The sequence below is a fragment of the Tursiops truncatus genome, chromosome 3, assembly GCF_011762595.2.
Source record: "Tursiops truncatus isolate mTurTru1 chromosome 3, mTurTru1.mat.Y, whole genome shotgun sequence".
In the NCBI taxonomy this organism is placed as follows: domain Eukaryota; kingdom Metazoa; phylum Chordata; class Mammalia; order Artiodactyla; family Delphinidae; genus Tursiops; species Tursiops truncatus.
In genome coordinates this window covers 132260916-132286343 of record NC_047036.1, presented here as the reverse complement: position 1 = coordinate 132286343, position 25428 = coordinate 132260916, and the positions used below count along the sequence as shown (strand labels likewise).

General features: G+C 39.7%; 1 protein-coding gene across 2 annotated transcripts in view; it reads left to right on the top strand.

The window, feature by feature from the left end:
• Window positions 1–21697, top strand: part of HAVCR1 (hepatitis A virus cellular receptor 1) — a 45879-nt gene extending 24182 nt beyond the window's left edge. For both annotated transcript variants that reach the window (XM_073802752.1, XM_073802753.1), the window contains exons 4-9: window positions 235–603; window positions 3733–3831; window positions 7323–7378; window positions 10343–10457; window positions 11316–11352; window positions 18971–21697. In XM_073802752.1, the coding sequence (XP_073658853.1) occupies window positions 235–603; window positions 3733–3831; window positions 7323–7378; window positions 10343–10457; window positions 11316–11352; window positions 18971–19073 (779 nt within the window). In that variant the 3' untranslated portion in view covers window positions 19074–21697. The remainder of the gene's footprint in view (window positions 1–234; window positions 604–3732; window positions 3832–7322; window positions 7379–10342; window positions 10458–11315; window positions 11353–18970) is intronic.
• The last annotated feature ends 3731 nt before the right edge of the window (window positions 21698–25428 follow it).

Below are 25428 nucleotides of genomic sequence, written 5' to 3'. Positions count from 1 at the left end.
AACCTCCCCATATATACTCCTTTCAATGCAGCTGTTTCCTTGTTGTGAACATGTCTTCACTCCCTCCTCAGTCACATATTCTAGTTGACCAGTGAGGAGAACTCTGAGTTCATGGGAGATAAGTGCTCACTTCTGCCTGGGCACAGTCCCAGTGGTTGTGTTGGTGCACAGGCCCAGCACATGACTCTTGTTTCCTGCTGCTTGATGAATCCTTGCTTTCATGTTGATTTCTAGCTCCACCTACCACAACAGTAATGACCACTATTACTCCACCAATGACCACCACTACTACTACTCCACCAACTACCACGACTACTACTCCACCACCAACTACCACCACTACTACTCCACCACCAATGACGACCACTACTGCTCCACCACAAACTACCACCACTAATACTACTCCAACAACAACGATCACCATTACTACTCTACCAACTACCACTACTACTACTCCACCACCAACTACCAGTACTACTACTCCACCACCAATGACGACCACTACTGCTCTACCAACAATGATGGTCACCACTGCTCCAACAACAACGAGGGCCTCTACCTCTGCTCTTCCAGTGCCAGCACCCACAGAGAACCTCCAGCCAGGTAAACAGATGTGCTTCTGAGCCCAGAAGGCTTTAAAAGGGAGGATATAGACCATCCAGGGTGTTGTGTTAAGGCAGAAGTGCAATCTGGGGTAAGGATTTGAACAGGCTTCCAAACCTGGCTTCACAGAATCTGTGAACCTCCGTCCCATGTTATATTCACCTTTTGTATGTATAAGCATCTTCAGAGTGAGGAGACCCTATAGCTTTTTGTCAGATTCTCAAAGGAATTCATTAATAGCAAAAAAAAAAAAAGAAATAAAAAAGCCAGACCACTGATCTTGGACATCTAAGGAGGATGGTGGGGATTTGGCCCAGTTGAACACAGACTTATGAGGAAAAATAGGGAATGCCAGAACAGGGTCAGGTGAATGAGATCCTGTCCTTACAAGGAGCTCTGAATAGAGATCATTTAATCCATTCTGAAGTCTCACCCAACACTTGAGGATAAGATTTCAGTGAAGTTCATGTTTACTCTAGAACCATGCTAACTGCTTTACAAGTATTAAGCCACTTCATTCTTATGACAATCCTATGCCTTGTAGGTGTGATTCAATCCTATTTTACATTTGTGAGGACCGAGGCACAGAGTCTAAGTTCAGTGTTGACAGTCATACGAATAGAAAATGGTTGAGTCAAGATTGTCCCCTTTAATTTGAATGTTGGGCCTTTGCTGCCTTCTATTATGAACATAGAGCTTATGTTTGGATGAATTTGTCCTGATCTGGCATTCTCACTGGAAAAGCCTTCATACAATTACCCTGTCTTTTCAGGGTGTCAGTGACTTACACAGTTTTGCTTCTGGCATCCTTTAATTTATTTATGTAGCAGAGTAATGCTATTTATGCTGATGACAAAGTAAACATCAGATTTAAGGACTTATGGGATTTAGAGTGCACACGTTTGTTTTTTCAATTCTGGCTACATAGTTCATAGTTCAACTTTATGTTAGATTAAAGTTTAGGTTAATACAAGTGGAGAATAATTTGACTTAAAGCTGGGGAAATAGCTTGCCATTCTGAGGACATGTTTAGGTTCAAACTTTCTATTTTTTGGATTAAAAATGTAACTTTTTAGTGGAGGTTCTCAAAGCCTCCACAACCCTTTGGCACTTTAAAGTGGCTCTGGATCCTGAGGAATAACACAAATATCACAACCTTTTAGCCGAAAAAGTCTGATGGAACATATCGATTTCCCTTCATTCCCGTTGAACCATGTCTATATTCAACCAGGAGGGATCTGAAGGATTGGACTTTGAACTGAGTTTTAAAGAGACGTCTTTAGGTTAAAACTGGGATTTTAGAGCCATAAAACTTTGTAAGAAAAATAGTTTTGTTCCAGGCAGCGAACACACTAGAGCATCTGTTGACTTTCTCAATATTGAGTTAGCTTCTTAATAGTTTGTGCCTGCAGAGGCGGATGGCTTAGTGCTCCTTGTTTGGTGAACATGTGTAAGTTACGGCCTTTGTTTAAAACAGAGTTTCAGAAGGAAAGTGTTGGTTTATGTGACCTCCTGGGGGATAGTATTAGTTGAGTCTTATAGGCATCCTGATAGTTTCCTAAAGAGTTTGAGTTTAGAGTTGAACTTTACAGTATAGAAAGGAGGTGAACACTGGAGCAGATCCAGGGCAGGGGAATTTATCTTTACATCCATTCCCTCTCTGTGCTCTGTGCCCCGTCCATGCTAGTTGCCTAAAATATTCATGCACTGGTTGGATATAAAGTTGTAGGAGCAGAGGAGAAAAGAAAGATGACCACAAAGACCCAAACTAGCAGATGAAGTTAAGCTCAAGAGGTCTTTTGCACGGATTTAAGTTGACTGAAGACGCTGATCATCTGACTTTCTGATTCATCTTGTTCTTAATTCCTATAGTTCCTAAAGAGAGCCACATACTGTTACAGATTTGAGCATTAGAGGAAAGCAAAAACAAACAAACAAACCCCACCAAAAACAAAAGACAGTTCAAAACAAGAGAAGAGATGATGTTGAAATGTGAAGACCATGGTGGGGGAGTGGAAATAGAAAGACCAGTGAGAGGCAATGAGGAAAGCCCAGGTTTGGGAACTCTTGTCCAGCCAGCACCACTAACTTGCTCTGATTTTCTGTGGTGCTCTAAGAGGAAGGGATGTAAAGATCTTATTAAGAGGCAAGTGGTCAACTCTGCAGGTAAAGTGAAATGTCTGATAGAAAATAAAGAAGAGATTTCAAGAAAGGAAAAGGAAACATAACCCTGAGAACTCTTGGTGAAGCTTTTTGGTGAGAAATGGAAGATGAATCAGATAACACAGGAAATCAGTCTTATAAAAAGAGTGACCGGAGGCTTCCCTGGTGGCACAGTGGTTGAGGGTCCGCCTGCCGATGCAGGGGACACGGGTTCGTGCCCCGGTCCGGGAAGATCCCACATGCGGCGGAGCGGCTGGGCCCGTGAGCCATGGCCGCTGAGCCTGCGCGTCCGGAGCCTGTACTCCGCAATGGGAAAGGCCACAACAGCGAGAGGCCTGCGTATCACAAAAAAAAAAAAAAAAAGAGTGACCAAAACACAACTGCAAAAGGAACCAAGGTACCAGGAACATTGCTTTGAGGCTCATTACCAAAACTCAGACATTGGACAGTACTGTCACCTTAAAGGGACCTCAAGGAATTAAATATTCTCAGTATGTTTTCCATGCTGGTCAGTGTGTGCATCTCCCTGGAAAGATGTGCGGATGGATAATTAGGAACTTGAATAAGGTGAGGAAAACCAGATTGGGGTTCTTGTGAAGCGGGGAGAGTGGATTAGTGCCCACCTCAAGGCCCTGGTCCACAAAAGTGCAACGTCATTGGTATGAATAAAAGTTTAATTGGGTGTCCTACATAAGATGCACTGTTGTAGGCTTCAGGGGGATCCTAAGAGTATAAAAAGTGAAATAATTCTGTCTACTGATAAGCTCTCCAGATCATTCTCTAGATCAGATTTATTCATGATAATGAAATACCTATGTGGCAGTATACTGCCTGAAGGCCATCCTTGAATATTTTCTAAGAAAGTCAAAGGGTAACTCCTGATTGTAGTTTTGTTTTTTATTTTTCTTGGGGGTGGAAATTTTCCTCCACAAATTGAACACCAGTCTTCCATTCTTGTCATTCCAGTAGCTTCTTTATCTTCTCCTACGCAGAGAGTGGAAACCCAGCCTACCACACAGCAAGAAACAAATATAACCGGCTCCCCATCGCACTCTTGCTCAACAGGTAACTTCCGTTTCTTTCCTGAACACCTGGGAGCTTTCAAATTTTGATGAACATCGGCACATTGTTAAGAACACATATTCTGGAATAAGACAGATCTGCCTTGAGTGCCAACACTGGCTACTCCAGTCAGCTATGCGACTTGAACAAACGTCTTACCCTCTTTGAATCAGTTTTTATCCTTTGTAAAATGGATGGAATGTTACTGATTTTGTAGAATTCTTGCAAGGATTAAATGAGATAAAGATCTTGGGACACAGTTAAAAGGTAAGTGATAGATTTAGTGGCAATTATGACTATTACTTAGAATGTCCAGAAATACATACAACTGAGCGGCATAGACAGCTTATATGATTTGGGAACATCCACATGCATATCAGTATTTTTCTAAATTAAATGAACCAGCTTTGACTTCAAACTTAGTATTGGGCTTACTCCCTTGGGCCAGAGCCTTAAAACAATTAAATCCAAACTACGCTGGTCCGGACCAAACTGGTCACCTGTGTTTATGCTTCCTCTAAGACCCAGAGGCTATGTAGAGCCAGAAGGCTCCCCTTCTGCCTTGTCAAGTTTTCATTTCACATGGACACTTTGAGATGGGTTGAGGACACATGACACTGGCACCAAAGAGGCATGCCCCGCTGAGATTCTGCTATTCCACCCCACTGCAGAAGGAGCCAAGGTACCAAGAACATTGCTTTGGGGCTCATTACCAAGACTCAGACATTGGACAGTACTGTCACCTTAAAGGGACCTCAAGGAATTAAATATTAGTTTAATTAATAATTAACAAAAGTCTTCCCCACTCTCCCCAATTTGGGTAGGTACGTATTCTTTTGAGATGTAAGATTGACCTGTCTTTCCTGTGATGGAGAAAGGTGATGCTGAGTCCTGTCATCTTTACCAGCTACCTCTGTTACCTATGGTGGTAAATTTGGGGAGTGCCACATGCAGAACCCCTTTGTAATGCAGAGCTAGCTTATGTGTCCTTGTGCCTGTGATACATCCAAACAAGGTGAAGCTTTGCAAGACTCCCCGTGCACATGACTCATCGTGCTCAGGAGTTGCCAATCTGTAGTGGACCCCCAGTATGGCCTACCTTTTGCCAGTCATTCCCGCAAGCTGGTTAGTTTAAAATGGAGCCAAAGTGAAACTCAGAGAGGGACCAATTCACTTGGGATTAGCTCATGGTGACATTTGGTTTTGAAAGTGGACTCCTTAGTGTGAACTGTTTCCGGGCACAGAAACAAAGTGAAAGTAGATTAAAATACAAAGTAACAGCAGTAGGAGCAGCTGCAACCCACACTTTTATGCGATGAGGAAGAAGAAAGTAGGAGTGGAGAATTGTTCTCTAAAATATGTCACTAAAACCTGATCAGGGTAGAGCTTTCCAGAATGGAACAGACATTGGAGCAGCTGTGTCCCCATGACTTCTGTGACTGCTGCCATCTTGTCAGTGTCTGTGAGGCTCTCCAGCCAAATCCTTACAGTGCCCCAGTCAGAATTCCGTGGGTTAAAGCCTCACAAAGCAAAGAATGTTAATCTGGAAGGAAGTTTGGGCATCATATGGCCTGCTACCCACCTTTTGACAGATGGATGTGCCAGCAAACTGTCATATATTACCTCATTTAATTCTTTCAGGGCAGACCTTCCTTACTGCCATTGCCAGACTGGGGAGGCTCTTTAGTTCTGCTTTGGGGATTGATAGCTTCCAATTCAACTGCCAGTTACTGGCTGCGTGCCCATGGGCAGTTGTTGCATTCCTCATTTTGCGTGTTTGTGAGGAAGGAAGGACGTGATGTTTGGAAAGTCCACTGCACTGTGTTCCTCCCCCTATTGCTCCTTTCATTATAACATAATAGTAATAGCTGATATTTGTCTAATATGGTGTTTAGTGTATCTTCCAATGTGACAACTTTATGAGACAGACAAGTGCTATCAACAGCTTGTAGTTCAAGGTTACCCCAGCTAGAAATATAAATATATATATATACATACATACATACATAAATGTATATGCAAAGGACCTGATCAAGGTCACATTGCCAAGGGACATTGTCAGCACTGAAGTCAAGTTTTATCTGACCCAAGTCCATGTTGTTTTTATTTATTTATTTTTTATGCTGTTTTTGCAACATCACCCATTCTGTACCTGAAGTACTTACTTAAGGTTATAACACAAGTCATACACAGAGCCTAGACTGTAGATACTGTCTTTGGCTCTCTAAGAAGTAGTGTCGGAATGAATAAAATGTAGACACAGTAATGTAAAGTGTAAAAATTTGAGGGGATATAGTTAGTCCAGTTTCATTGCCACTGGACAGTGACTTTTTTTTTTTTTTTTTTGTGGTACGCGGGCCTCTCACTGTTGTGGCCTCTCCCGTTGCGGAGCACAGGCTCTGGACACGCAGGCTCAGCGGCCATGGCTCACGGGTCCAGCCGCTCCGCGGCATGTGGGATCCTCCCGGACCGGGGCACGAACCCGTGTCCCCTGCATTGGCAGGCGGACTCTCAACAACTGCGCCACCAGGGAAGCCCAGACAGTGACATTTTTATAGCTTTGTCAGTAGTTAGAGAATTCATAAGACCTGCAGTATTTTCACCGAATGGGAATGCAATGTGTGTGGTGGTTATGAGCTGAGGCTATTGTCTTTTACTAGAGTTGGAAACTTTAACCATTTCAGATCTGTTTCCTCATCTATAAAATGGGGTTTAAAAATTGGTATAAGGATGTAAAGTGGTCAGTAAAAAGAGACCTGTATTTGACCTAGTTGCTTAGGAGGGCCAACAGTATATGTTCTGTATGACAAACGAGATATTTTAAACACTATTAAAATTTGGATATTCAAAACTTTAAGGCATGATATCCTTTTATATTGGGGTTTTAGGTAGTATAAGATACTTTGGCCTTGGGGCTGATATAACGTATTTTCTAAAGCACTTCTGCAACAATGTCTAGGCACTGTGGCATATAATGTAGGAGTTGGATGCCACCTATTTCAGATATCTTAGTACATTTCACACACATTTTGAATATAAAACCAATGTAACAACTATTTTGAACGGGGTGGTTCTGCTCTTTGGATGTGCAATGGCCTCTGAGCATCCTCACTGGCAGCTTCTTAGCTGTCATGAAAATATTAATTACATAACTTTAAGTGGCAATTTTTAACCTACTTCTGATAATGGGCCACTATGACTGCTCTAAAATTGTAGGTAAACTTTCTGTGTACGTGCATTTTTTTCCACAGAGAGAAAAAAAAAGGGTTCATTTTGGAAGGGTCCATGACAAAACTGTTTAAGAAGCACAACCTTACAGGTTAAATTAATAAATGTTAGTAACTTGGTATAACTCTTGCAAGCCCACAGCATTTAGCTATATGATTATTCAACTTTTCATTCATTACCAGAAGGCAATGTGAATATATTTGGTGTTTGCAGTGAAAATTCAATACTTTTTGTCTTTCTAATTCATTTTCCTTCTTCTTGAGCAGATGGGTATGGCACTGTGACCCAGTCTCCAGATGCCCTTTGGCATAACAATCAAACTGTAAGCATATTCCTTCCTACTTTATTAGCCAGATTCACTTGTATGTCTCTCTGGAAGCAAGTTACATTTAGAGATTGTTATTGTAAGACTAGTCCACACATTTCAAATAAAGGAAGAAAAGAATTTGACTCTTGAATAGGGATGCTTTAATTAACTTAAAAAGTTTATATAGATGCACTAGTTGTCAGAAATACCTGAAAAGTGATATTTTACTCTCTCTCTCCACACACACACACACACACACACACACACACACACTACAGACTTTCTCCTGCCCAGAAAATTAGAAAAAACGAGTGAATTAATTCAAGGATCGTGCGTTAACGTTACATACCAAGGACGGCTTCAGTGATCGTTAGAGAAGTAACGCGCTTTGAACTGATGTGGTGGAATGGGGGCCATCCCAACTAAAAGTATTACATAAATGAAAGTGTGCTTGCTTAAACATAGGCCCCCTAATATCGTTTTCCAACCCAATTGTCCTCCTATATAGAAATTTTGAGGCCACTTCTGAGTCTTTCTATACATAAACCTCCCCATATGATGACTTATTAAGGTCCTAACATCTTGAAAAAGTTTGCGATTCTGTAGGATGTTGTCATACTTTTTCCACAGTTAGAGTGAGAAAAATCTAAGGGGCTTTATTCTTATAATGTTCATCAAAACCTCATCTTCCTAAGTTAGAAGAATTTATCAATAGGTCCTTTACTTTTGGCTCCCTTGGGTGAACCAACTTTCCTTTGACCACGTGCAAATAATTCTTAGAAGCAACAAACCTAAAGAGCTTCAGGTATGAGCGTCATCCTGATCACAATTGGTGAGAAGTTGCAGCATGGCCATTGTAAGAGAAATTCAAGCTCAGGCAAGTGGGGTTATTTAGTGTGAGGTCAAATGGCCTTATGTTACATACCTTAGTGACAACGAGAGCACCACTACATAGGAATGATATTGAAGATTTTAACAGCTCTTATGGTATGGGCCCTGATTGATCTGATGGATATGTGCTGAATTTGTATATGCCTGTTAAATAGCAGAACTGCCACAATGTAAATGACTGTTATATTGTTATAGCTGGATTAAGAAAAAAGAAACAAACATTCTGAACGATGAGATTGTTCTTTACCTCAGTTACCGGCAGGACAGGTATGTTTAGCAGCAAGTAGAAGCAAGTTCACAACAGGCAAAATCGTGGGCTTTTTGTGTCTTGACTCTGAAGATGTCAAGGTGTCTCCCAGGTATCCTGAAACCAAGCAGCATATATTTCGACCCAGTAAATCAACTTCCTGAACTCCATATTAGGGAGAGAATTGAACAAATACGTGAAGATGTATAAGAAAAGATGTTCATTGCTGTTATTTGTACTCATGAAAATGTTATAAACAACCTAAATGTTCAATAATAAGGGATTAATTACTTAGTCAGTTAAGCATGCCCGCTTATTGCCATTAAACATGTTGTCACTGCAGTGCATTTACTGACATGAGAAGACAGTGTTGATTGTTAAATGAAAAAACTAACTTTTAAAATAGTGTAGGGACTTCCCTGGCGGTCCAGTGGTTAATAAGACTCTGCGCTTCCAATGAAGCGGGTGCTGGTTGGGGAGCTAAGATCCCAAATGCCGTGCAGCACGACCAAAAAATGTGTGTGTGTGTGTGTGTGTGTGTGTGTGTGTGTGTGTGTGTGTGTGTGTGTGTAGTGTATATACTGTAGTATATATTGAATATAGTAACTGCTTCTGTTAAGAAAAACACTAGGATAAAATTCTAGAAGAGTATGTAATGAAAAATGGTAATAGTGGCTGTTTCTGGATGTTGGGATTATGGTTGATTTTTGTCATAATATTTTTAAAAAGGAAGCAAAGCCTGCTTCCTGTAACTCCATGTTCCATGTAACCCCTTTACCCCCCACAAGTAAGGTAATTACACAGCTTTTCCCTCCCAAGACACTGGCTGTTCCCCCTTTAAGCAAGGACAGCTCATATTGTAAGTCACCATCCTTTGTGTTCCTCATAGTGTTGATCAGGAAGTACCTAAATTATCTTTCCCAAGAACCCTATTTAATCTGCATTTGACAGACAGAGTAACAGAGATTCAGAGAGGATAAATAACATGTCTAGGGTCACACAGCAACTAAGTAAAAGAGCTGGAATTTTGACTCCAGAGATTAAACTCTTATGCAGGAAGAGATTTGAGACTTAATCTTTTTCTCTGATCTTCACTTCCTTCCTGTTAAAATACCTACCCCATGGGGCCTCTTTAGGATTAGAGTTAAGTTATGTAAAGGGGCTGAACATGATGCGTGGCGTATTTCGGTTTTATTCCGGGAGGTGATGATCCCTTATGAACCATACTAGGAGATTTAAATAAAGTTGTATTTCTTTCCAGTTGTGCAACATTTTAATTGTTAAGCAGGGCCATGTATATGAGCATCTACTTTCAAGTCCATTTATAAATACATAGATGGAATCTTGAATTCTAGTTAAAAAAAAAGTTTTGTAATCAAGGGCCAATTTTAATAATTGAACACATTCACATAGCTTGAGATAACACCACCACGTCAACTTATATAGGAACAAAAATTGTTGTTTTCTTTTTTAATATCATAAGAGGATTATTTATGAAAATAGCTTATTAATTTTTTAAAATAGGTATAATTTACATATAATAAAGCACACTCATTTGAAGTGTACAGTTTGAGTTTTGACAAATGTATACACCTCTGTAAATACCACCGCAAGCAAGAGATAAAACATTTCCACCATCCCCAAATACATTTTGAATTCTAAATTGTCTTAGAATTTCACCACATGGTTATAACTTTAAATCATTTGGTCTTCCCCTCATGATCCGGAACTAGCCAAAGGCCAATAAAGATAAGTGTGTCTGTGTACATTACTTTCAGAAATGTTTTCTACCCATAATTCTAAGAAGATTTTTTTTTTTTGATCTGCGGATGTTTCCTTAGCTTGTGACGCTGGCACAAGATCCATGGATGAGCACCAATAAGGGAGTCTACATTGGAGTCTGTGTTACTGCCTTGGTATCATTGCTCACATTTTTGGTTTTCATGATTAGCAAAAGTAAGTCACCTCAGGACTGTGCCTGCGGGAGTTTTCTTGAGCCAAACTGCCTGTAGCCCTACACACCACATGATTTGAATTTCACATAACTTCCTTGGTTTTTACCTTGTTCTTTTTTTATTTTTTCTTTATCTTAAAATTATTGTCCCATAGAGAGAAACATGATATTTAAATTCTCCATAGGAGAAATTAAATATGGAGAAATAAGTGTTGATTGGGTAGAGTTGGGGTTTGGAAGGCAGCAAACCATTGTAATATATAAGATGTGTTCACTCCTCCTTTCCCCCTTCCCTCAAGAACCAAGTTTTGGCCCTATAGGGGGTGAAATTGTTGAGGGTGTTACAACACCCACTTAACAGAAGAAGCAAATGGGACATTGAGAGGGATACATGATTTCAGGGCTAAGAGTAGAACAAAGGGGTTCACAAGGCAGCCATCCAGGGCCTCCTGGTCTCCTTCCACCAGTTGTGCGTGTGTGTAAAACCTGTCACCTATAGAAGAAACACAATCCCCCATTTTTTTTACAGTGAAATATAATTGCATTAAAGTAAGTTGGGACATGTGGGTGAATACACTAAACTATTAGTAAACATGAGATACTTTACACTAAGGGGCTTATTTGGCTCCTACAGATTCAAAAAAAGTTACCTGGAGTTATCAGGCGAGGGTCCAGATTGGGTTTTTTCCCCTTCTTTTTAAAAATATTTTCTTGTAAATTAATTTTTTCAGCTTCTGAGGTCTGTACAGATTTTGTTCATATCAAAGTAATAACAGTAATAATATACTTGTTTGGAAAAAAAATCTCATGAACTCTGTGTCTTACATGTTTAATTTTCTCTCACTTCTTCCCCAATTTAGGATATTTTTGCCTGAGTAGCAAGGTGGAGCTACTACGGTAAGGTTGAAAGTTTATGTCAATGCTTTTTGATATTCTTACTCTAGTAAAAATAAGGATAATTTCTCTCTCCCTCTCTTTTCCTTCTGAACTCTCCATTTTATACTCTGGATCCTGAAAAATCTAGTATATAGGACACCTCCATTGCCGTCCAACCTTCCAGTGATATTTTTAGCATCTCTGTATTTCCCTGGAATTGCGCCAGAACTGCTCCAGAAACAGTACCTCAAACCTGACCGCTAGAGCAAGAGAACTAAATTGCAGATTTTGTTTGATGGGACATTTGAATGGGTTGTTTGGTTTGTTATTTGATTTCATTCAGGGCTTTGTTTATTGAGTGTTTATTGAATGCCTACTAAATTCCAAAGAGATGGACAAAACAGACAGAAACGTATAAATGAATAAGCAGGGTATTTTTAGAACTTGCAGAGAAATGCCATGGGGAATACAGAGCAAGGCAATAGGCTATGTGAGTGAGTCCCAACGGAGCAGAAGGCAGTTCTGCAAAGATCTGGAGGAATATGACTCCAGGCTGAAGACATACAAAGGCACAGGCTAAGGCACGTGCTTCCAGCTCCCCCCCCTTCCCACCATCCCCATTGTTACATGCCCAGCCTGCTCTGTTCCTTTGCATTAGTTGTTGGGCCTCATAGCACTTGAAGTTTTTGCAAATCTACCCCATTGCCCAGGGAAAGTGAAATCCTCTTTATATGCATTCATGTAGTCATTTCCCCAAACACCTGTCTGTAATGGTAGGAAACCTCTGCCTACTTCCAAATCCAAATAGCCTGCTTCATTTGGTCCAGCTTGGACTTTTTTTTTTTGAGATATAGTTGTTTTACAATGTTGTGTTCGTTTCTACTGTACAATGAAGTGGAGTTCCCTGTGCTATACAGCAGGTTCTTATCAGTTATCTATTTTATACATATTGGTGAATATATGTTAATCCCAATCTCCCAATTCATCCCTCCCCACCCCCACTTTCCCCCCATTGGTGTCCATATGTTTGTTCTCTACATCTGTGTCTGTATTTCTGCCTTGCAAACTGGTTCATCTATACCATTTTTCTAGATTCCACATATATGCATTAATATACGATATTTGTTTTTCTCTTTCTGACTTACTTCACTCTGTATGACAGTCTCTAGGTCCATCCATGTCTCTACAAATGACCCAGTTTCGTTCCTTTTTATGGCTGAGTAATATTCCATTCTCTATATGTACCACATCTTCTTTATCCATTCATCTGTCGATGGACATTTAGGTTGCTTCCATGACCTGACTATTGTAAATAGCACTGCAATGAATATTGGGGTGCACGTGTCTTTTTGAATGATGGTTTTCTCTGGGCATGTGCCCAGTAGTGGGATTGCTGGGTCATATGGTAATACAGATTTTCTGATGATGGCCGTTCTAACTGGTGTGAGGTGATACCTCATTGTAGTTTTGATTTGCATTTCTCTAATAATTAGTGATGTTGAGCAGCTTTTCAAGTGCTTCTTGGCCATCTGTATGTCTTCTTTGGAGAAATGTCTATCTAGGTCTTCTGCCCACTTTTGGATTGGGTTGTTTGTTTTTTAGATATTGAGGTACATGAGCTGTTTATATATTTTGGAGATTAATTCTTTGTCCGTTGATTCGTCTGCAAATATTTATCTCATTCTGAGGGTTGTCTTTTCATCATGTTTATACTTTCTTTTGCTGTGCAAAAGCTTTTAAGTTTCATTAGGTGCCATTTGTTTATTTTTGTTTTTATTTCCATTACTCTAGAAGGTGGGTGAGAAAAGATCTTGCTGTGATTTATGTCAAAGAATGTTCTTCCTATGTTTCCCTCTAAGAGTTTTATAGTGTCCGGTCTTACATTTAGGTCTCTAATCCATTTTGAGTTTATTTTTGTGTATGGTGTTAGGGAGTGTTCTAATTTCATTTTTTTACATGTAGCTGTCCAGTTTTCCAAGCACCACTTATTGAAGAGACAGTCTTTTCTCCATTGTATATCCTTGTCTCCTTTGTCATAGATTAGTTGACCATAGGTGCATGAGTTTATTATCTCTGGGCTTTCTATCCTGTTCCATTGATCTAAATTTCTGTTTTTGTGCCAGGACCATATTGTCTTGATTACTACAACTTTGTAGTATAGTCTGAAGTCAGGGAGTCTGATTCCAGATCTGTTTTTTGGTTTTTTTTTTTCTCAAGATTGCTTTGGCTATTTGGAGTCTTTTGTGTCTCCATACAAATTTCAAGATTTTTTGTTCTAGTTCTGTAAAAAATGACATTGGTAATTTGATAAGTATTACATTGAATCTGTAGATTGCTTTGGGTGGTATAGTCATTTTCACAATATTGATTCTTCCAATCCAAGAACATGGTATATCTCTCCATCTGTTTGTGTCATCTTTGATTTCTTTCATCAATGTCTTACAATTTTCTGAGTACAGGTCTTTTACCTTCTTACGCAGGTTTATTCCTAGGTATTTTATTCTTTTTGTTGCAATGGTGAATGGGATTGTTTCCTTAATTTCTCTTTCTGATCTTTCGTGGTTAGTGTATAGGAATGCAAGAGATTTCTTTGCATTAATTTTGTATCCTGCAACTTTACCAAATTCATTGGTTAGCTCTAGTAGTTTTCTTGTTCTTTAAAAATTGCCATTGGTAATTTGATAAGGATTACTTTGCATCTTTAGGATTTTCTATGTATAGTATCATGTCATCTGCCAGCACTGACAGTTTTACTTCTTCTTTTCCAATTCGTATTCCTCTTATTTCTTTTTCTTCTCTGATTGCTGTGGCTAAGACTTCCAAAACTATGTTGAATAATAGTGGCGAGACTGGACATCCTTGTCTTATTCCTGATCTTAGAGGAAATGCTTTCAGTTTTTCACCATTGAGAATGATGTTGCTGTGGGTTTGTGGTATATGGCCTTTATTATGTTGAGGTACCTTCTCTCTATGCCCACTTTCTAGAGGGTTTTTATCATACACAGGTGTGGAATTTTGTCAGAAGCTCTTTCTGCGTCTATTGAGATGATCACATGGTTCTTATTCTGCAATTTGTTAATGTGGTGTATCACATTGATTGATTTGCATATATTGAAGAATCCTTGCATTCCTGGGATAAATCCCATGTGGTCATGGTGTATGATCCTTTTAATGTGTTGTTGCATTCTGTTTGCTAGTATTTTATTGAGGATTTTTTGCATCTATATTCATCAATGATATTGGTCTGTAATTTTCTTTTTTTGTAGTGTCTTTGTCTGGTTTTGGTATCAGGGTGATGGTGGCCTCGTAGAATGAGTTTGTGAGTGTTCCTTCCTCTGCAATTTTTTGGAGGAGTTTGAGAAGGGTGGATGTTAGCTCTTCTCTAAATGTTTGATGGAATTCACCTGTGAAGCCATGTGGTCCTGGACTTCTATTTGTTGGAAGGTTTTTAATCACAGTTTCAATTTCATTACTTGTGATTGGTCTGTTCATATTTTCTATTTCTTCCAGGTTAAGTCTTGGAAGGTTATACCTTTCTAAGGATTTGTCCATTTCTTCCAGGTTATCCATTTTATTGGCATAGAGTTTGTTGTAGTAGTTTCTTATGCTAATTTGTATTTCTGCGGTGTCTGTTGTAACTTCTCCTTTTTCTTTTCTAATTTTATTGATTTCAGTCCTTTCAGTCTTTTTCTTGATGAGTTTGCCTAAAGGTTTATTTATCTTCTCAGAGAACCAGCTTTTAGTTTTATTGATCTTTGCTATTTTTTCCTTTGTTTCTATTTCATTTTTTTCTGCTCTAATGTTTATGATTTCTTTCCTTCTACTAACTTCGGGTTTTGTTTGTTCTTCTTTTTCAAGTTCCTTTAGGTGTAAGTTTAAATTGTTTATTTGAGATTTTTCTTGAGGTAGGATTGTATTGCTATAAACTTCCCTCTTAGAACTGCTTTTGCTGCATCCCATAGATTTTGGATCATTGTGTTTTTGTTGTCATTTGTCTCTAGGTATTTTTTGATTTCTGCTTTGATTTCTTCAGTGGTCTCTTGGTTATTTAGTAGCATATTGTTTGGCTTCCATGTGTTTGTGTTTTTTACATTTTTTTCCTGTAATTTATTTCTAATATCATAGTGTTGTGGTTGGAAAAGATGCTTGATACAATTTCAATTTCTTTAAATTTACCCAGGCTTGATTTGTGACCTAAGATGTGATCTATCCTGGAGAATGTTCCATGTGCACTTGAGGAGAAAGTGTAATATGGTGTTTTTGATGGAATGTCCTATAAACATCAATTAAATCTATCTGGTCTATTGTGTCATTTAAAGCTTGTGTTTCCTTATTAATTTTCTGTCTGGATGTTCTGTCCATTGGTGTAAGTGAGGTGTTAAAGTCCCCCACTATTATTGTGTTACTGTCAATTTCCTCTTTTATAGCTGTCAGCATTTGCCTTACATATTGAGGTGCTCCTATGTTGGGTACATAGATATTTATAATTGCTGTATCTTCTTCTTGGATTGATCCCTTGATCATTAGGTAGTGTCCTTCCTTGTCTCTTGTAACATTCTTTATTTTAAAGTCTATTTTATCTGATATGAGTATTGCTACTCCAGCTTTCTTTTTTTTTTTTTTTTTCAGCTTTCTTCTGATTTCCATTTGCATGGAATATCTTTTTCCATCCCCTCACTTTCAGTCTGTATGTGTCCCTAGGTCTGAAGTAGATCTCTTGTAGACGGCATATATATGGGTCTTGTTTTTGTATCCATTCAGTGAACCTGTGTCTTTTGGTTGGAGCATTTAATCCATTCACATTTAAGATGATTATCAATATGTATGTTCTTATGACCATTTTTTTAATTGTTTTGAGTTTGTTTTTGTAGGTTCTTTCATTCTCTTGTGTTCCCCAATTAGAGAAGTACCTTTAGCATTTGTTGTAGAGCTGGTTTGGTGTTGCAGAATTCTCTTAGCTTTTGCTTGTCTGTAAAGGTTTTGATTTCTCCATCAAATCTGAATGAGATCCTTGCTGGGTAAAGTAATCTTGGTTGTAGGTTTTTCCCTTTCATCGCTTTAAGTATATCATGCCACTCCCTTCTGGCTTGTAGAGTTTCTGTTGAGAAATCAGCTGTTAACCTTATGGGAGTTCCCTTGTATGTTATTTGTCGTTTTTCCCTTGTGGCTTTCAATAATTTTTCTTTGTCTTTACTTTTTGCCAATTTCATTACTATGTATCTTGGTGTGTTTCTCCTTGTGTTTATCCTGTATGGGACTCGCTGCACTTCCTGGACTTGGGTGGCTATTTCCTTTCCCATGTTAGGGATATTTTCAACTATAATCTCTTGAAATATTTTCTCTGGTCCTTTCTCTCTCTCTTCTCCTTCTGGGACCCCTATAATCCAAATGCTGTTGCATTTAATATTGTCCCAGAGAATCTCTTAGGCTGTCTTCATTTATTTTCATTCTTTTTTCTTTATTCTGTTCCACAGCAGTGATTTCCACCATTCTGTCTTCCAGGTCACTTATCCGTTCTTCTGCATCAGTTATTCTGCTATTGATTCCTTCTAGTGTATTTTTCATTACAATTATTGTATTATTCATCTCTGTTTGTTTGTTCTTTAATTCTTCTAGGCCTTTGGTAAACATTTGTTGCATCTTCTTGACCTTTGCCTCCATTCTTTTTCTGAGGTCATGGATCACCTTCACTATCATTATTCTGAATTCTTTTTCTGGAAGGTTGCCTATCTCCACTTCATTTAGTTGTTTTTCCGGGGTTTTATTTTGTTCCTTCATCTGGGACATGGTCCTCTGCCTTTTAATTTTGTCTGTCTTTCTGTGATTGTCCAGCTTGGGCTTTAAACAGGTCTTTCTTCGATTCCAAATCCATCCCTCTTAAGCTGCCAGATGTTATTCCTAGTTCTCTTTCATTGGATGTTATTACATAGTCTTTCCTATGTCTGAGTTAATCATATGAGCCAATCCACAGAACATGCCTTGAACTATGCCAAACATATTGCAAGTGTTCCATAAACATTGGCTTTTATTATTGCAGTCATGCCCTTCACAGCAGTGAACCTGTAAACCCTTCATAGGCACTATTATTATTCTTAGTCTACAGATTGGAAAACAGGTTTAGAGATGTTAAGCAACATCCAAGGTCACACCCCACAGCAGGTAAAAGACTCAGTCTTATGTCTCTTAGAGTCCAAAACCTATACTTATAGAAATTTTTGACTATCTGCTTCCAGGAATGGAAGAAAAAAAATACTCCCTACAGGCAGAAAAGCATGAAAGATAGCATCCTTTTAGTTTATTTTTGTCCTTTTGCTGTTAACGTTTTTTTAAAGTTTCACTTTTTGTCATCTAATTAGAAAAGAAAATATTCATTGTAGGAAATACTGTATAATACAGCAAAGCAAAGCAAAACAAAACCAAAACTGAGCATTTCCCCATGAAGTTATTTTTGGTGCACCTATATCACATTGATTCATTTTGAGCTGCTGACACCTAAACGGTTTCCACACATGTGTGACTAATCCGTTTAAAGATCAGAGCTGAATGAAGATGTAGTACATTTCATATCATTTCTGGGCAGGCTTAACTAATAAAAAGTAGTAACTGTATACACTACAAATTATAAAAGAGTAGCAATATCAAAACTCCACAAATGACCTATTCATATTGATGTGTGAGCATATGTGTTATAAAAGTCATTTAACCCATGGCTTTCTAATTTTGACCATTAAGGCATGGTAAGATTTTTGACTCCATGATCTAGTATACACTTTGATGAAACAATACTATTTTACTATACCAGTATGCTCTGATATTTTGTATACTTATATATATTTATCTTAAAAACAGGATATAGAGCACTAAATAGATTTAATAACCCTCTCTAAAGGGTCACAGTCCACAGTTGGAAAAACACTAGCCAAACCATTTCCTAGCCGTCTTTGAGAATATGTATACTGGTTTAGTACTTCAATTTGATGTCTGATGTTTGTCTTCTTAGATTTTCTTTCTTTGTTTTTTTTAAAAATATTTATTTATTTATTTGGCTGCATCGGGTCTTAGTTGTGGCACATGGGATCTTCTTTGAGGCATGTGGGATCTTTTGTTGCAGTGCATGGGCTTCTTTCTAGTTGTGGTGTACGGGTTTTCTCTCTCTAGTTGTGGCACGTGGGCTCCAGAGTGTGTGGGCTTTGCAGTTTGCAGCATGAGGGCTCTCTCACTGAGGCCTGCAAGCTCAGTAGTTCTGGCACACGGGCTTAGTTGCCCCATGGCATGTGCAATCCTAGTTCCCCGACCAGGGATTGAACCTGCATCCCCTGCATTGGAAGGCAGATTCTTTACCACTGGACCATCAGGGAAGTCCCTAGATTTTCAATTTTTGTATTCTATTACATGAGACTCTAGAAGGAGACCAGTCTGAGGTTTTTGAAACTACTGCTGAGGTTTTCTACCTGCTTATTAAACAGACTTTCCTGAAATTTCATATTCACAACTCTGAAAGCTTCTATTTATTTCATAGGCTGTGTGAATGGGGTTCTGGGAAATGCAAATACCCATTCTTGCTTGAACATAAACAAATGCACTGCTCATACTTGAGAAGTGGTCTGCTTTTCTCTTACTCATGTTATTCTTTCTGTAGTGTGATTCCGTTGAGGGACTCTCACATTGGAGCTTTGAAAAATGCAGCTCTGAAGCCTGTCCGAGCAGAAGACAATATCTACATTATTGATGACCTTCATTAAGTCATGGATCCAGTGGCCTTCTAAGGCGTTATGCCCTTGACTGTGGAAGACAGTGACCAGATATCACTGTGCCAGAGTCCTTTCATGAAGCAGGACAATTTTTCCGTCAGTTTCCCATGGCATTCCAACCAGTCGGTGATATTGGGTAGAGTGAGTCTAGCTCATCTGTGTACCGTCAACCTCTGTAACATTGTCCTAATTTTTTATACTAAAACTGGTTCAATCTTTCTGGTCATTGCAGAGCTCTCTCCAAAACATGAAATTTATTCCTTAGAATTGTACATTCTCTTTAGACCCTATGAATCCTGTTTTCTATCAAGAATTCTCCTTGGGGAGACAGAATAAACACTACTACCTCAGTTACCAAAGCTGTCAAGAAGAGCTGAATACCACTTAAAATCAGCAAATCCAATTTGGGACTTAAAGGACTTAACTTGGAAGCATTTCATGATTGTCTTTTTTTTTAATCAAGTAACTTCAAATGTTATATTCCTTAGGGCCCCCAAGGGTTTCAAATCATGGGAGTGTACAGGTTTTTATTTACACAATGGGAAAATGTGAGTGTGATTTTGCCATTATAGGTAGATCTGGTTTCTCAGGGCTCTGGAAATAGAATTGCTTTCCCTGGGACCAGGATGGGTATTTTAGCAGTTAGAAGAAGCTAGCGTAGTGAGTGGACCATGGAGACACCAGGGGAAGAAAATCAATTGCCACATGATTTATGCTGTTTCTGCTACATTGGTGCCACAGTTCTAGGCACTTATGCAGACAACTGGCAGACTCTCTGATGTAATTTTTAGAATGAGGTAGGGTGGAAATAAAAGGAAAAAAGAGGGGGAGGGAGTAGTAAAAGAGGCTTTCTGACTTAGAAAAGCTAGTTTGCAAATATAATAGTGTTGTTTGAGAGTGTTACCAGTTTCAACCAAAATGCTAAATTGTCCTCGAACCACTTTGATTTTTAAAATTGTTTTGGAAGGATAAAGGGTCTTTTTCATATTGAATCAATTCCTGTGTTATATCTTTTTCACAGCTCAATTAAATTTTTGCTTTTTCCAGAAGAGTTAGAGAAAGGCTAACGGTAAGGATATTTTTAATCACTAGGAGCATTTCTACATGAACAGTTAACAAGACTGGAAATTAATTTCAATTTGAGCAAACCCTGAAACAACTCATGCTTGAGTTATTTGGGAGGTGTTCAGAGCTACTCTCACCAAAGTGGTCCATGAGGGCTGGATGCTCGTTTTTGAAGGCAATGTTTTTGACACTTCTGCGGAGTTCTGGGAAATTAACAGGACCTCTGAATAAAGGTTATGGGGCAAAGAAGATTGCTAAACATTGTATACTAGTTTTCACAAGTGGGACCAGGCTGACCTAGTTTAAAAAATTATATTCCAACTACAGGGATTTTTTTTTTTTTTAATTCAAGACAACATGCATAACCACAGTGATTTCAAATTAATGTCAAGATGGATAACTTCTCTGGAAAGAGCTAACAACATCGGGCTGCATCCCTATGCAGCCAGGGCCCCACTAGATGGCGCCACATCCCTCAGCCCCGCCCCAGCCCTTGCCTTGCCTGCAGGCTCACGTTTGTTACCTGCTTTGTGGCTTGTGGGGCTTTGAATTTTTTGATGCGTGCTCTATTCTCCATATCCTTCCTGGAGTTTTGTGATGACACATTACAGGTTGTGGGAATTTGATCGACTTTATTCAATCCAGCATTTCCAAAATTTGTTTAAAATCCCTGAGCACCATGACTACTGGCATACCCAGTAGCATTCTGTGAAACAAGATGGGGAAACTGGGAGAAAGCGGATGGTACACAGAATTAGAGATAGGACCTGAGTTCTAATCCTAACTCTTACCAGTAACATTGATGACATTAGGATAAATCATTCTTTATGCCTAAGTTTTTAATATATTTTTTAATGAAGTAGAGATGATTTACAATGTTGTGCTAAATTTTTTTTACACCTCTTAGAATTATTTCCAAACATACATTGGTGTATAGTGGTAATTCCAATGACATATTCTTTGTGAGAAAAATAAAAGTGAAAAACACTACAGAAATGCAAAGGTTTCTTTTGTGTGTGTGTGGAGTTGGTAATGATAGATCTAGCATCAGTGCTCAGTAAATAATTTCAACGGTGTTGCATTCATAAGTCTCTTGCTATATGGTACCTTTTATTATTTTTCTGAATAATGTTTCTGTTTTTGAAAAGTTGATATTGGGTAATTTGGCTATCATTTTAAACTGTACAAAAATTTGTCAATAACTGAGAGGGAGCATGGGTTAGAGGGAAGGAAGGGGAGGTACTTAGTTAATATTAAATTCTTTTCTGTAAAAGTACCAATTTTATATAATGAATTTACTTTTGTTTTTGATCTTTTGAGACCATCGAGATTCCATTTTCTACAATCGATCTTGGGGCTTTAGGACACTGGTATAATTAAAGCTATATATTTGAACTTAGGAAATTCTGCACATCTTTAAAAGTAGAGGAACCAATCTTTCATTGATGGCTGTGAAGATAATTTTGTGAGTACATGCAAGTGTGAGGGACTCCTCATCATGAGCTTGATTTGTACATACACTCATTAATAAAACACATTTTTGTTTTCATTTTGGAAATTGACTTGTTTTCTTATTCTCATCATTTAGTCAAGGCCAGCCATCTTCAACTTGCTGTGGACTCTCAGGACAAGGGCAAATGGGGCAAGATTTGAGAGTCAGGTGTGCCTGACATTCCTCTAGGTGCTGTGGGTGGAACAGAGAACAGCGCTGAACTCCAGTTCCCAAGGAGCTCCAATTCAGTAGGAAAGAAAACCCCACACCATCAATTCTGGTGCTGGTAATGATAAGGAAAAAAAGATATACACCGGTAGAGCTGAACTTCTCAAACATGGCGTTTGGGGCCAGATAACCCTTTGTGGTAGGGAGCTGTACTGTGCATTATATGATTGTGTATCAGCATCCCTGGCCTCTACTCACTAGAGAACACTTGTGCCCCCCAGGTGGTGACAACTGCAAATGTCTGTAGACATTACCAACGTCTCCTGAGAGGCAATAATACCCTTGGTTGAAAACAGCTGTGATAGAGGATGCCTGGAGGGGAGCGCTTGTGGGGAATTGGTGTAACTTTTGCTGAGTTGGTCAGGAGCTGCCTCTGGGAAAGCAGTGACGTTTGAGTTGAAACCGAAAGAATGTGTAGGTGGCAGTGACGTGAAGAAATCCAGCAAATGCAGAGGCCCTGAGGTAGGAATAAGCTTGTATGTTAAGAGGGAGAAAGTATGGTGTGTTCCAAGGACTAAAAAAGCCAGTGTGGCTGAGGCAGAGTGAGTGAGGAAGATTGAAAAGAAATGAAGCTGGAGAAACGGGTGCCGTTTTTAGGTGCTGATGCAAAGGGCTGTATGAACATATCCGTTTGAGAAGAATCCCATTCTTGGAAAACAAAGCACTTTTGCTACTAGGGGTTGAACCTGCAAATTTTATTTTAACATTTATTAACGTGCTGTAGTGATACCGTCCGAAGTTCAGATATAAAAAGCCAGTTTGGTTGGAGCGACAGGAGAGGGTACCTGGGGGAAGGACAGGGGTGCGTCCTGGCAGTGAGGGGCTTTCCACAGGGCTGTGTGAGGGCACCCATGCCTAGGAAGAGGGGTCCTGGAAGAAGAGACTCCAAAGTTTGAATCACATGGGCCCGGAAGCAGCTGAACCCACTCTTTCTAATTAGTTTGAATTAGTGGGGCGGAGCAGGGGCTGCCTTCAGCTAGTCCACAATGGGTTTTTTAAATAGTTAGGTGTTTTAATGTACATTTTTAGAACACGATGCATCAAAACCGTGATTTAATGGATATTGTTTAGGATGAATACAATTTTAAAGTTGACCTAAAACAACTTGAGTGAACAATAGCAAAAGGGCACTGTGACTATGGCAAAGGTTATGTAGATGCCTGAAGTCAGGGAGGCAATGAGTTAGATCAACTGGGAGCTCCTTAGAATACAGATTCCTGGGCTCTGCTCCTAGAGATTCTGATTCAGTAAGAGAGGTGGGCCCTAGGAGTTTATTTTTTGTTGGTTTAAATTACAGAAGATAAGCTACTAAAAATTTACATTTCAACAAAAACATTCAGAATTCATGAAAGAATATGTAGAAAGAAGAGCATGCAATAATCCTCCATTTCTACTTATGTGAGCAGTACATTTCATGAAATGAACATGACAACTTTATATTTAGACTGTGTGGGTATCTGATGGGCTTTTGAGGGTAAAAGAAATTGCTCGCTCTTGAGTCCCTAAAATATAGGAACACCCTAAGAAATGTAGGGTAGCATATTTTCTCTCTGGTTTTGCAGAAGTGTTTCTTCAAGATTCATAGCGCTCTCTAGGAGGAATGGAATACTCGTCAAAATTTATCATTTGTTCTCCCTCTGGTCAAGGTCTTCTGTCAGTTGGTTGTGGACAGCTTTGATGGGGGAAGTCTCAGGATACAAATCCTCTCAAGACTGTTTCTTCTTTGACTCTTGATCACCTCAGATCATCTGAAGAAGTATAGACAAAGCCATTGCTGCACCCACTGCAAAGGTACTAATAGCCAACAAAAACCCAGATGGAGCCTTTAGTAGCCTTGGTGTAGAGTGTGAGCAGGGTGTATGGAGGCTGAGGGAGGAAGAGTCGAATCCTGAGAATTCCTGGGGATCTAACTTTAAATTTCCCTTGGGAATTCTCAAGGCTCCTAAGGGCCTTTGCAACTGAGTTGGAGTCTTTGGTTACGTTCTTTTCCACATGGCTACCAGTGTAATCGAAGAAACCAAGGTCTGATTGTGCTACATGTGAGATGAAAATCCTCCCACTGCTCCCCAGTGGGTACAAGTCCCTACTCCATCATAAGCCCTTCACAACTTCTCCCTTGTCTGCTTGCTTCATACAGCCCCTCCGTGCGGTGCTCCAGCAGATATAAATGCCTCAGATACCCACTCTCCACTCCGTAGTTCAACCCATCTTGGGGGATGCTTGTCTCCTGTCTCCCCACCAGGCATGCCGTTCCTCAAGGTTCAGCTCAACTGTTACCTCTTCATACTTTCTCAACCTCATCCCTGTAGACAGAATTAATCCCTCTTATGAACGCTTCTGTGCAGCCCATCGTAGTCGCTCAATGAATAATACAGAGTACCTCCCATGCACCAGGCATGGTGCTAGTGCCTGACTCAGGTCCTTCTGCATGAGGCCAGCACCCCAGCTAGCATGTGTGGTACCTTGGGTGAATTACAAAGAGGCCTCCTCCTCCTTCTGGCTGACAGAGCCCTGAGCCAGGGCGGAGACTTGTCAAATTGAATCTCTACAAACTGTCACCCTAAATAGTGACCCTAGAACTTAATCTTTTGTATAAGAGGTCTTTAGGTTGATGATGTTTTTATACTGAGCTCTTTGAGGGAAGTGTATGTAGTTTCCCAGCATCTAGCTTACACGTAGTAGGTGCTCAATACATATCCATGACGATTAGTGAATACATCAACTGAAAGAATGTTTCCTAGAGCCTTGTTGTGTGTGCTGGGGATGGGATGGGGCATGGAAGAATGTCTCTGAAACCAGAAACAACCCCCTTCCTATGGCTGGGTGGAGTGTAGGAGTCTGTGTAAACCCCACGGACCCGCTGAGACTAGTAATTTACAACCTTGACTGCAAATTAGAATCACGTGGGAACCCACTGCCACACCAATCAAATTAGGATCTCAGCAGGTGGGGCCCAGGTAGTGTCAGCCTTTTCAGCCTCCCCAGATGATTTCAATGTGTAGCCTAGGTTGAGCACCACTGACCTAGAGAGAGTTGGAGAGGGAATGGGACAGCATGTTTTCTTGTTGTGTGTGACAAGCGCTCTGGAAAAGCTTAAAAGATACAACCAAAACAGGAACACATCAACAGTGGGCTGGGGCAGGTGAACGACCAAGTAGGGAAATGGCCCGACGCCGGGTGCCAGCTGATCTGTCCTCCATCTGGCTTCCTTGGCAATGGCATGATGTTGATGGCAGCCCTGGGAACAGGAAGTCTGGATGCTGCCATGCTTTTGTAAGGCTTCTCGGAAAGCTGGCCCACAGCTGCCTCGTTTGACTGTCCCTGGGCCTCCAAGGAACTAAATGTTTTCTTCCACCAGTTGTAAAAATAAGCAAAGAAGAAAGTCCCCTTTGGCCTCTGAGGAAGTGCTCTAAGGTAACCTTCTCTGTTTTGTGCTCTCAACTGCTGACATGGGGTATGCTCTGTCTGGCGGTTCCTGCACCTGCTGGAGCCTAAACAAGATATTTGGATGATGAACGTTTCGCATATTTCTCAATAGACTTTATTTTTCAGAGCAGTGTC